At 40.5% G+C, this 12,068-nt stretch overlaps 1 protein-coding gene across 1 annotated transcript in view; it reads right to left on the reverse strand.

Annotated features, from left to right (window-relative positions):
* Window positions 1–7,387: 7,387 nt before the first annotated feature.
* The window catches only part of NDUFA11 (NADH:ubiquinone oxidoreductase subunit A11), a 29,406-nt gene continuing 24,725 nt past the window's right edge, over window positions 7,388–12,068 (reverse strand). Inside the window, exons 4-5 of the mRNA XM_078778774.1 lie at window positions 10,622–10,744; window positions 7,388–7,626 (exon numbers count right to left, since the gene is read on the reverse strand). Of these exons, the coding sequence (XP_078634900.1) occupies window positions 7,520–7,626; window positions 10,622–10,744 (230 nt within the window). The 3' untranslated portion in view covers window positions 7,388–7,519. The remainder of the gene's footprint in view (window positions 7,627–10,621; window positions 10,745–12,068) is intronic.

Consider the following 12,068-nt stretch of genomic DNA (forward strand, 5'->3'; position numbering starts at 1 on the left):
AAAGTGGTTTTTCCACACTAATACAAGTGCGAAAAGTGTTTTTTCCACACTAATACAAGTGCAAAAGTGGTTTCCTGCACCAACACAAGTGCGAAAAGTGGTTTTTCAACACTAACACAAGTGTGAAAAGTGGTTTTTCAACACTATCACAAGTGCAAACAGTGTTTTTTCCACACTAATACAAGTGCAAAAGTGGTTTCCTTCACCAACACAAGTGCGAAAAGTGGTTTTTCAACACTAACACAAGTGCAAAAAGTGGTTTTCCACACTAAGACAAGTGCAAAATTGGTTTCCTGCACCAACACAAGTGCGAAAAGTGGTTTTTCAACACTAACACAAGTGCGAAAAGTGGTTTTTCAACACTATCACAAGTGCAAACAGTGTTTTTTCCACACTAATACAAGTGCAAAAGTGGTTTCCTGCACCAACACAAGTGCGAAAAGTGGTTTTTCAACACTAACACAAGTGCGAAAAGTGGTTTTTCAACACTATCACAAGTGCAAAAAGTGTTTTTTCCACACTAATACAGGTGAAAAAGTGGTTTTTCAACACTAACACAAGTGCGAAAAGTGGTTTTTCAACACTAACACAAGTGCGAAAAGTGTTTTTTCCACACTAATACAAGTGCAAAAGTTGTTTCCTGCACCAACACAAGTGCGAAAAGTGGTTTTTCAACACTAACACAAGTGCGAAAAGTGGTTTTTCAACACTAACACAAGTGCGAAAAGTGGTTTTTAAACACTAACACAAGTGCGAAAAGTGGTTTTTCAACACTAACACAAGTGCGAAAAGTGGTTTTTCCACACTAATACAAGTGCAAAAGTGGTTTCCTGCACCAACACAAGTGCGAAAAGTGGTTTTTCAACACTAACACAGGTGCGAAAAGTGGTTTTTCAACACTATCACAAGTGCAAAAAGTGTTTTTTTCACACTAATACAAGTGCAAAAGTGGTTTCCTGCACCAACACAAGTGCGAAAAGTGGTTTTTCAACACTAACACAAGTGCGAAAAGTGGTTTTTCAACACTAACACAAGTGCGAAAAGTGGTTTTTCCACACTAATACAAGTGCAAAAGTGGTTTCCTGCACCAACACAAGTGCGAAAAGTGGTTTTTCAACACTAACACAAGTGCGAAAAGTGGTTTTTCAACACTATCACAAGTGCGAAAAGTGGTTTTTCAACACTAACACAAGTGCGAAAAGTGGTTTTTCAACACTAACACAAGTGCGAAAAGTGGTTTTACCACACTAACACAATAGCGAAAAGTGGTTTTTCAACACTATCACAAGTGCAAAAAGTGTTTTTTCCACACTAATACAAGTGCAAAAGTGGTTTCCTGCACCAACACAAGTGCGAAAATTGGTTTTTCAACACTATCACAAGTGCAAAAGTGTTTTTGTCCACACTAATACAAGTGCAAAAGTGGTTTCCTGCACCAACACAAGTGCGAAAAATGGATTTTCAACACGAACACAAGTGCGAAAAGTGGTTTTTCCACACTAATACAAGTGCAAAAGTGGTTTCCTGCACCAACACAAGTGCGAAAAGTGGTTTTTCAACACTAACACAAGTGCAAAAAGTGGTTTTTCAACACTATCACAAGTGCAAAAAGTGTTTTTTCCACACTAATACAAGTGCAAAAGTGGTTTCCTGCACCAACACAAGTGCGAAAAGTGGTTTTTCAACACTAACACAGGTGCGAAAAGTGGTTTTTCAACACTATCACAAGTGCAAAAAGTGTTTTTTCCACACTAATATAAGTGCAAAAGTGGTTTTTCAACACTAACACAAGTGCGAAAAGTGGTTTTTCAACACTAACACAAGTGCGAAGTGTTTTTTCCACACTAATACAAGTGCAAAAGTGGTTTCCTGCACCAACACAAGTGCGAAAAGTGGTTTTTCAACACTAACACAACTGCGAAAAGTGGTTTTTCAACACTAACACAAGTGCGAAAAGTGGTTTTTCAACACTATCACAAGTGCAAAAAGTGGTTTTTCAACAGTAACACAAGTGCAAAAAGTGGTTTTTCAACACTAACACAAGTGCGAAAAGTGGTTTTTCAACACTAACACAAGTGCGAAAAGTGGTTTTTCCACACTAATACAAGTGCAAAAGTGGTTTCCTGCACCAACACAAGTGCGAAAAGTGGTTTTTCAACACTAACAGAAGTGCTAAAAGTGGTTTTTCAACACTAACACAAGTGCAAAAAGTGTTTTTTCCACACTAATACAAGTGCAAAAGTGGTTTCCTGCACCAACACAAGTGCGAAAAGTGGTTTTTCAACACTAACACAAGTGCGAAAAGTGGTTTTTCAACACTAACACAAGTGCGAAAAGTGGTTTTTAAACACTAACCCAAGTGCGAAAAGTGGTTTTTAAACACTAACACAAGTGCGAAAAGTGGTTTTTCAACACTAACACAAGTGCGAAAAGTGGTTTTTCCACACTAATACAAGTGCAAAAGTGGTTTCCTGCACCAACACAAGTGCGAAAAGTGGTTTTTCAACACTAACACAGGTGCGAAAAGTGGTTTTTCAACACTATCACAAGTGCAAAAAGTGTTTTTTCCACACTAATACAAGTGCAAAAGTGGTTTCCTGCACCAACACAAGTGCGAAAAGTGGTTTTTCAACACTAACACAAGTGCGAAAAGTGGTTTTTCAACACTAACACAAGTGCGAAAAGTGGTTTTTCCACACGAATACAAGTACAAAAGTGGTTTCCTGCACCAACACAAGTGCGAAAAGTGGTTTTTCAACACTAACACAAGTGCGAAAAGTGGTTTTTCAACACTATCACAAGTGCAAAAAGTGTTTTTTCCACACTAATACAAGTGCAAAAGTGGTTTCCTGCACCAACACAAGTGCGAAAAGTGGTTTTTCAACACTAACACAAGTGCGAAAAGGGGATTTTCAACACTATCACAAGTGCAAAAATGTTTTTTCCACACTAATACAAGTGCAAAAGTGTTTTCCTGCACCAACACAAGTGCGAAAAGTCGTTTTTCAACACTATCACAAGTGCAAAAAGTGTTTTTTCCACACTAATACAAGTGCAAAAGTGGTTCCTGCACCAATACAAGTGCGAAAAGTGGTTTTTCAACACTAACACAAGTGCGAAAAGTGGTTTTTCAACACTATCACAAGTGCAAAAAGTGTTTTTTCCACACTAATACAAGTGCAAAATTGGTTTCCTTCACCAACACAAGTGCGAAAAGTGGTTTTTCAACACTAACACAAGTGCGAAAAGTGGTTTTTCAACACGAACACAAGTGCAAAAAGTGTTTTTTCCACACTAATACAAGTGCAAAAGTGGTTTCCTGCACCAACACAAGTGCGAAAAATGGTTTTTCATCACTAACACAAGTGCGAAAAGTGGTTTTTCAACACTATCACAAGTGCAAAAAGTGTTTTTTCCACACTAATACAAGTGCAAACGTGCTTTTTCAACACTAACACAAGTGCGAAAAGTACTTTTTCAACACTAACACAAGTGCAAAAAGTGGTTTTTCAACACTAACACAAGTGCAAAAAGTGGTTTTTCCACACTAATACAAGTGCAAAAGTGGTTTCCTGCACCAACACAAGTGCGAAAAGTGGTTTTTCAACACTAACACAAGTGCGAAAAGTGGTTTTTCCACACTAATACAAGTGCAAAAGTGGTTTCCTGCACCAACACAAGTGCGAAAAGTGGTTTTTCAACACTAGCACAAGTGCGAAAAGTGGTTTTTCAACACTAACACAAGTGCGAAAAGTGGTTTTTCAACACTAACACAAGTGCGAAAAGTGGTTTTTCCACACTAATACAAGTGCAAAAGTGGTTTCCTGCACCAACACAAGTGCGAAAAGTGGTTTTTCAACACTAACACAAGTGCAAAAAGTGGTTTTTCAACACTATCACAAGTGCAAAGGGTGTTTTTTCCACACTAATAAAAGTGCAAAAGTGGTTTCCTGCACCAACACAAGTGCGAAAAGTGGTTTTTCAACACTAACACAAGTGCGAAAAGTGGTTTTTCAACACTAACACAAGTGCGAAAAGTGGTTTTTCCACACTAATACAAGTGCAAAAGTGGTTTTTCAACACTAACACAAGTGCGAAAAGTGGTTTTTCAACACTAACACAAGTGCGAAAAGTGGTTTTTCCACACTAATACAAGTGCAAAAGTGGTTTCCTGCACCAACACAAGTGCTAAAAGTGGTTTTTCAACACTAACACAAGTGCGAAAAGTGGTTTTTCAAAACTATCACAAGTGCAAAAAGTGTTTTTTCCCAACTAATACAAGTGCAAAAGTGGTTTCCTGCACCAACACAAGTGCGAAAAGTGGTTTTTCAACACTAACACAAGTGCGAAAAGTCGTTTTTCAACACTATCACAAGTGCAAAAAGTGTTTTTTCCACACTAATACAAGTGCAAAAGTGGTTTCCTGCACCAATACAAGTGCGAAAAGTGGTTTTTCAACACTAACACAAGTGCGAAAAGTGGTTTTTCAACACTATCACAAGTGCAAAAAGTGTTTTTTCCACACTAATACAAGTGCAAAATTGGTTTCCTGCACCAACACAAGAGCGAAAAGTGGTTTTTCAACACTAACACAAGTGCGAAAAGTGGTTTTTCAACACTAACACAAGTGCGAAAAGTGGTTTTTCAACACTATCACAAGTGCAAAAAGTGTTTTTTCCACACTAATACAAGTGCAAAAGTGGTTTCCTGCACCAACACAAGTGCGAAAAGTGGTTTTTCAACACTAACACAAGTGCGAAAAGTGGTTTTTCAACACTATCACAAGTGCAAAAAGTGTTTTTTCCACACTAATACAAGTGCAAACGTGCTTTTTCAACACTAACACAAGTGCGAAAAGTACTTTTTCAACACTAACACAAGTGCGAAAAGTGGTTTTTCAACACTAACACAAGTGCAAAAAGTGGTTTTTCCACACTAATACAAGTGCAAAAGTGGTTTCCTGCACCAACACGTGCGAAAAGTGTTTTTTCAACACTAACACAAGTGCGAAAAGTGGTTTTTCAACACTAACACAAGTGCGAAAAGTGGTTTTTCCACACTAATACAAGTGCAAAAGTGGTTTCCTGCACCAACACAAGTGCGAAAAGTGGTTTTTCAACACTAACACAAGTGCGAAAAGTGGTTTTTCAACACTAACACAAGTGCGAAAAGTGTTTTTTCCACACTAATACAAGTGCAAAAGTGGTTTCCTGCACCAACACAAGTGCGAAAAGTGGTTTTTCAACACTAGCACAAGTGCGAAAAGTGGTTTTTCAACACTAACACAAGTGCGAAAAGTGGTTTTTCAACACTAACACAAGTGCGAAAAGTGGTTTTTCAACACTAACACAAGTGCGAAAAGTGGTTTTTCAACACTAACACAAGTGCGAAAAGTGGTTTTTCCACACTAATACAAGTGCAAAAGTGGTTTCCTGCACCAACACAAGTGCGAAAAGTGGTTTTTCAACACTAACACAAGTGCGAAAAGTCGTTTTTCAACACTATCACAAGTGCAAAAAGTGTTTTTTCCACACTAATACAAGTGCAAAAGTGGTTTCCTGCACCAACACAAGTGCGAAAAGTGGTTTTTCAACACTAACACAAGTGCGAAAAGTGGTTTTTCCACACTAATACAAGTGCAAAAGTGGTTTCCTGCACCAACACAAGTGCGAAAAGTGGTTTTTCAACACTAACACAAGTGCGAAAAGTGGTTTTTCAACACTATCACAAGTGCAAAAAGTGTTTTTTCCACACTAATACAAGTGCAAAAGTGGTTTCCTGCACCAACACAAGTGCGAAAAGTGTTTTTTCAACACTAACACAAGTGCGAAAAGTGGTTTTTCAACACTAACACAAGTGCGAAAAGTGGTTTTTCCACACTAATACAAGTGCAAAAGTGGTTTCCTGCACCAACACAAGTGCGAAAAGTGGTTTTTCAACACTAACACAAGTGCGAAAAGTGGTTTTTCAACACTATCACAAGTGCAAAAAGTGTTTTTTCCACACTAATACAAGTGCAAAAGTGGTTTCCTGCACCAACACAAGTGCGAAAAGTGGTTTTTCAACACTAACACAAGTGCGAAAAGTGGTTTTTCAACACTAACACAAGTGCGAAAAGTGGTTTTTCCACAGTAATACAAGTGCAAAAGTGGTTTCCTGCACCAACACAAGTGCGAAAAGTGGTTTTTCAACACTAACACAAGTGCGAAAAGTGGTTTTTCAACACTATCACAAGTGTAAAAAGTGTTTTTTCCACACTAATAGAAGTGCAAAAGTGGTTTCCTGCACCAACACAAGTGCGAAAAGTGGTTTTTCAACACTAACACAAGTGCGAAAAGTGTTTTTTCAACACTATCACAAGTGCAAAAGTGTTTTTCCAAAGTGCAACCCTCTGATGGTTAAAATGCCGAAATCTCGGCCCTCTGCTCACCTTCACTCTTTCATTCCTCTTTTCTCCCGCCTCTGGAACAAACTCCCACACTCCCTTCAATCCCACTCCTCCCTCCAGGTCTTTAAAACAGCTGTTCACCACCATCTCTTATCTTTCCCCATCTAAAACCTTGATCTTTTCTACCCCCACTAATTCACCCCAGATCCACCTTGTTTGAAATTCCAACTTCTTTCCTGGAAGTCCCGGCAGTGTCCATATGTTTTATACCTCTCCCACCCCCCCCTTCCCATGCCCCCCCCCCCCCAAAGCCCTCTCCCTCCCACAGATCTCTCGATGTCCCTGCTCTCAGATGTCGTGTTTGTGTTCCTCCCCCTCTCGCCCCATCTTGCCTACCGCTCCCCATGTTATATGTTTTATGTGTCGGTTTGTCTTTCTGTGTGATTAATGTTCGCTCTTCAACGAGCCTCGATCTTGTATACAAAAAAAAAAAGAAAAAAAAAGACTGTTTAAAAAGCTAATCATATGTGTTTGTGGTTTATAATATTTTACAAGCCCGGCTACACCGCTGTTAGACTTTTGGTCTTGTTTTTGTATTCAAAGTCGGGGCTCGTGTCAGAGCAACACATAAAACACAAAGACATAAACAGAAAACATATAATAAAGGGAGAGAGAGGGAAACACAACAACAGTAGAGAACAGGAACATCGGTATTTTGCCCACCTCCCCCAACCACCCCCCTTCTGCTCCCAAGGGGTATGGGTGTTTCTCGTTTGTGAAAAGACATAAGTATATTGATGTATCGAGAAACTATATTGAAAAATCAAATTACTTTCAATTCAATTTTGTGTCGTCATTTCATTTCCACTTAAAACCTGCAAGTAACAGAAAGTTTGTACGGTATGATGAACAAGAATTTGTCAATCACCTCTTGGATTTACCACTTGATATACATCAGGAGAACTACTCAATATATAAATAAAAGTCATCACAAAGGTCAGTGATTGAAAACGCATACTTTATTGATCTTGGTGTCACTTTTTGCTCAATAATGAATTGAGCAAAAAGCTCAATCTGCTACTTGGAAGTTAATCCAAGCTCATCTGCCACTTGGAAGCAAATCGGTTCAGTTCATGGTGTTGGTAAAACACGCCATCCTTCCTGCTTGCCATACTTGCCCATCATCGCCAAAAAACCCAATCCTGCACAGGCAGTGACCCCAGTGGCATAGCTGTGCACTGGGGAAAGAAAAAAAAGAAGCTAATCAGAATCACAACAAAGTATAAAAAAAATTTGCATCATGGTGAAACTGGGGGAACATTTTTGGGGTAAATGGAACATTTTCAGAAGGATGGGTGAAGCTTAAAGAAACGGTGCAGGAAGGCTTGCAATGGGGATGAGATTAGGGATTTCGTGTATACAAAATCTAGGATCATGGAAGAGTGAGGTATTGTCAGGTAAAAAGGCTAACAGGCTAACAAAAAAAGAAAACGAGCAATGGGGCAATAGGTGGATAAAACAAGCAAGATAATTAACAAACAGGAAAGGATGAGGGGAAGAAACACAAATGTGCAAGAGGGTTGGGTTATGTAGCGTTAATTAGTGAAAAGATCGAGGCTACGGATGGGGGTACATATACGGCTGAGTGTCACAGGTAGGGATGTGGGATGACGAGATGGCGGTCCACTGATTGCTTGAAGTCCAGGAGGGAAGAATGGGATTGAACCACATCCAGAAGGAAGTTCCACAAACGAGATAAAATAGGATCAAAAGAATGATGGTGGGAAGTAAATCTAGGATTTGAGAGTTCAACTAGGTGGGGGTTACCGAGGTAAACAATTTTGTAGGCTAGAGTAGTGGGGAAAAGGCTATAAGGGGAAAGACAGGATAACATGTGACAGCACAAGTAGTTGCAGCAGGCAGGAAAGAAAATGACAGGCAAGAAGGATTTTAAAGTAATCTATATGAATTCCAAAAGTATAAATAAAAGAAGAGTTGGAAACTTTAAGTAAAAGTTGAGGATGATAATATTGTTGCAGTAAGTGAACCTTTGTTTAATGGGGGAGAGAAACTAGAATACAGTATTAGGAGGCTGTAAAATGTATGGTTGTAATAAATAAAAAAAAACCACCTTTAGAGGCCATTTTTCCCCGCAAAGCGGGGGTTGGCCTTTTTCGGGAACCGTGGTTGTTGTTGTTTTTCGGTCCCCTATTTGAAGCAATGTTTTACGGCCGGATGCCCTTCCTGACGCCAACCCTTTTTGCCGCCTTTAACGACAAACAGGGAATTACCAGTGAACTGGTACTCAATTAGCCGACCTCGGAAGGATGACAGGCTGAGTCAACCCCCCCGGCGTTAATTCAGCGATCGACCGGGATTCGAACCCAGGATCCTTGGATCCTAAGCCGGCACCCTAGCCGCTAGCCCAACACCAGGGATTGTAATAAGGAAAAAGGAAAAAGAAGGTTGTAATATGATTGTAAAGAAAAAAAAAAAAAAGTTGTAATAGGAAAAAGAAAATGGGAGGAGGCAGAGCAAAATCTTGGCTAAAGATAGTATCGTCTCATTGAGTTGGTCACCGGCCTGCTGCAAAGTGCTATAAAGAACTTCACTTGGCATTTAATGTTAAACGTGGTCACTTTGGGTGGTTGTCTTCACAAAAAGGTGATCTATATACAGAGGTGGATGGCAATCACAATTTAGCATTTTAAGTGCCATAATGATTAATTTTGGCCAAATAGACAAAACTGACCTTTTATTTTATTTTACATCTCATATGAATGAAGATGTCCTGGGCTTTCAGAAAATGCAACACAGAGAGAGCTATATATTTTTCCTAGGCTCATAAATGTAGGCTTATGAAAGAGCAAGGTGAAATGGGTAAGAAAAAATTAACGTCCTGACAGAGATGGACACAACAGCAATGAAAGGGGATAAAGAGGGAGAATAGGGGACGAGGGGTAAAAGGGATTAAAAGGGATGATGGGTAAAAACAAGGGAGAATAGGGGGAGAGGGAAAGAGACCACAGTGAGCTGTAAGAAAGTTGGCTGAGGTAAAGTTAATTGGGGTAAAGGTCACAGGTGGGGTGGGTGGTGGCATGAGATTGTGGTGTGCTGCCAACTTGAAGCCCTGGAGAGAAAAGTGGGTTTGAACTGCTTCTCAAGGCAAAAACGAGATTTATCTCTTTTAATCTTATTAGATTATCAGAAACTCAATATGCATTGAAAATTGCATGAAAATACTCGCACATACAAATTCAGAATGGAGAAACTTTTTTTTAAATTACCAATCTACATTATAAAAGGAGCCGTGTCTGTCTGTCTGTTTGTTTGTATGTTTGTTTGTCGTGTTATAACTCGAGAAGGGATTAATGGATTTCAATAAATCTAACTACGGTGCATTCGGGTAACTCCCGGGAGTGTTTGTGATCCCCCCTTCCCCCCAAAAAAATGTAAATGATTTTTTTATGGGTACATGGACAGGCGTGTCAAAACTCCAAATGCCAACATGTGATGTTGGTTATCTCTGCACAGAGAGCAGGAGCTCCCAGGGATCCTTTTTTCCTACACCCATAGATTAGCGATCACAGCAAAGATTGGTATTTCCATCAGCGAAGCGACGGGTCTTATATTCTAGTGCACATAACATTCAGAACTACTGTAGAACGGCACTCAGAAGAGCGCATACCTCCGCCAGGCTGAACAGTTAATGTTTTGTATCCCACTGATAGGCCGGATCTGGATTCAGACCTGAACCAGAATCTAATCAGCTTGTTCTTGCCTCCTAACCAACTAATCCATCAAGTTTTGTTAGAACTCTTCTACAATTGTTTTGAGATATCATGCTGTATGTCGTTTTTGGCCCCATCTCTCAATGGTGAAGAATCACTTAAAAATATATAAATTCTCGCATCCAAATTCAGATCTTCACCAAAATCGAATCGAATCAATTTGTCCTTGTTACACACCCAACCTGTTCACCAAGGTTCATCTGAATCCGTACATAACTTTGAGTAATCGTCCTAAATATTGTTTTAGCACCATCACCCAATTGTGAAGAATCACAAAAAAAAATCTCATGTCCGGACTAAAGCGCACTACTGCGCAGGTTAGAGAGCACCACTTAGTATTGTGAGTGTTGTAAGAGTACTTAACACAGGGAAGATGGGCCGAATGGCCTCCTGTATGTCATTAACTGTGTAATATGCAGTGGCGTATGACTCATGTTCACACCTCGCATTCCCAACATGGTTCCTGCTGCACAGCCACCCACAAAGTGGTTCAGTGGGTCATCAGGTTTATTTCGCACCTGTGCACTGAGGCATGTGCCCAAAGCGAACACCGCTCCCATTGCCGCTGATAGGTCAGGAAAGAAAGGGAGGTGAGAAAAAGAAGAGAGTGAATGAGGTGCACAAGTGAAGATTGAGAAATAAAAATACTTGTACACTTCTACGTATGCAGAGAATCACTTCACAATAAAGCCTGGTGTTGGCTTAACGGTCAAGATGGTTGGCTTAAGATATTCGTGTCTTGAGCTCGAGTCCCTGTCGTGCCGTTAAATAACACCAGGGGGGTTGACTCAGTCTGTGTAACCTTCCGAGGTCGACAAAATGAGTACCAGCTTACTGTAAACAGGGGGCACTACATCAATGGCACAACCACAATCCCAGCCATGATGCAACCAGCAGCCACAGGCTGCATATTAAATAGTAATAACTTCATAGTTTGTGTAACCAAAGCTAAAGTAGTGATATATATCCCAATCCACTATATACTAATTCGCAATGAACTAGTGTTACGGGGTCCTCTGCAATCTCCTGGTCTCGGTAACCTCCGAACCCCGAGAGGAACCCCGGCAGAAAGATATAGATGTTATTCCGTGTCGAAATCAATCACTACTGAAACCATCCATGAAACCCTCAAAGGAAACAATCCAAATCAATAAGGAAACCACACCAATGGTTATCAACAAAAAGAATATATTAAAAATCACACGGGAATAATACAATACAATACAATACCATAAATATCTTAAGATGGTACCACCTTATCTAGTAACGTAACCCCAAACTCACAGCACTCCCAGGAAATGAAACCGAGCCCTCCGCAATGTCTCTATAACCCTCCAAGGCGAAGTTGATGCGCTCCGGCGATCGTTGAACCAATGTCCGATCAAGAGCAACCAAGGCGTAGACGTTCGAAGCGACACAGAAGTCACGTGGTCCAACACCCAGCACTCGCGGTAGAAAGGGAAATCTCCAAAGACGCGCGCGTACACATTTGCCGTTCAATCAGCGAACCGCAGGGCAATCTTCAGACGCCGCTTTATTGCACAGCCGTCCCCGGCAAACCACTGGAGGATAAGCCCAACCGACACGACAAAACCCTTTTCCGAGGGAGGTAGCGCGCAGGGCGAAATGGCGGATGGCCCTCACTCGAGCCAGAGCTTCTCGGCCCTGGATTATCCGGAATCTCAATGCTGATACCCATCTACGCAGGCTCCACAATACTCCGGTGATATCACCTATCGCTCGAACTTCTTTTCAAGGACTCAAAGTCCACTCGCGACGTTCGCTCAACAACGCTCCGTACAGAGCTTCAAGGCAAGTCTTTCACTGTCCTCACGTCTTCTTCTTCTTTTCTCTTTTTCTCTTCCGGGTCACGATCCGATGTCCTGTCT

This window comes from Myxine glutinosa, chromosome 1, assembly GCF_964187855.1.
Source record: "Myxine glutinosa chromosome 1, kmMyxGlut1.1, whole genome shotgun sequence".
NCBI classification, from domain to species: domain Eukaryota; kingdom Metazoa; phylum Chordata; class Myxini; order Myxiniformes; family Myxinidae; genus Myxine; species Myxine glutinosa.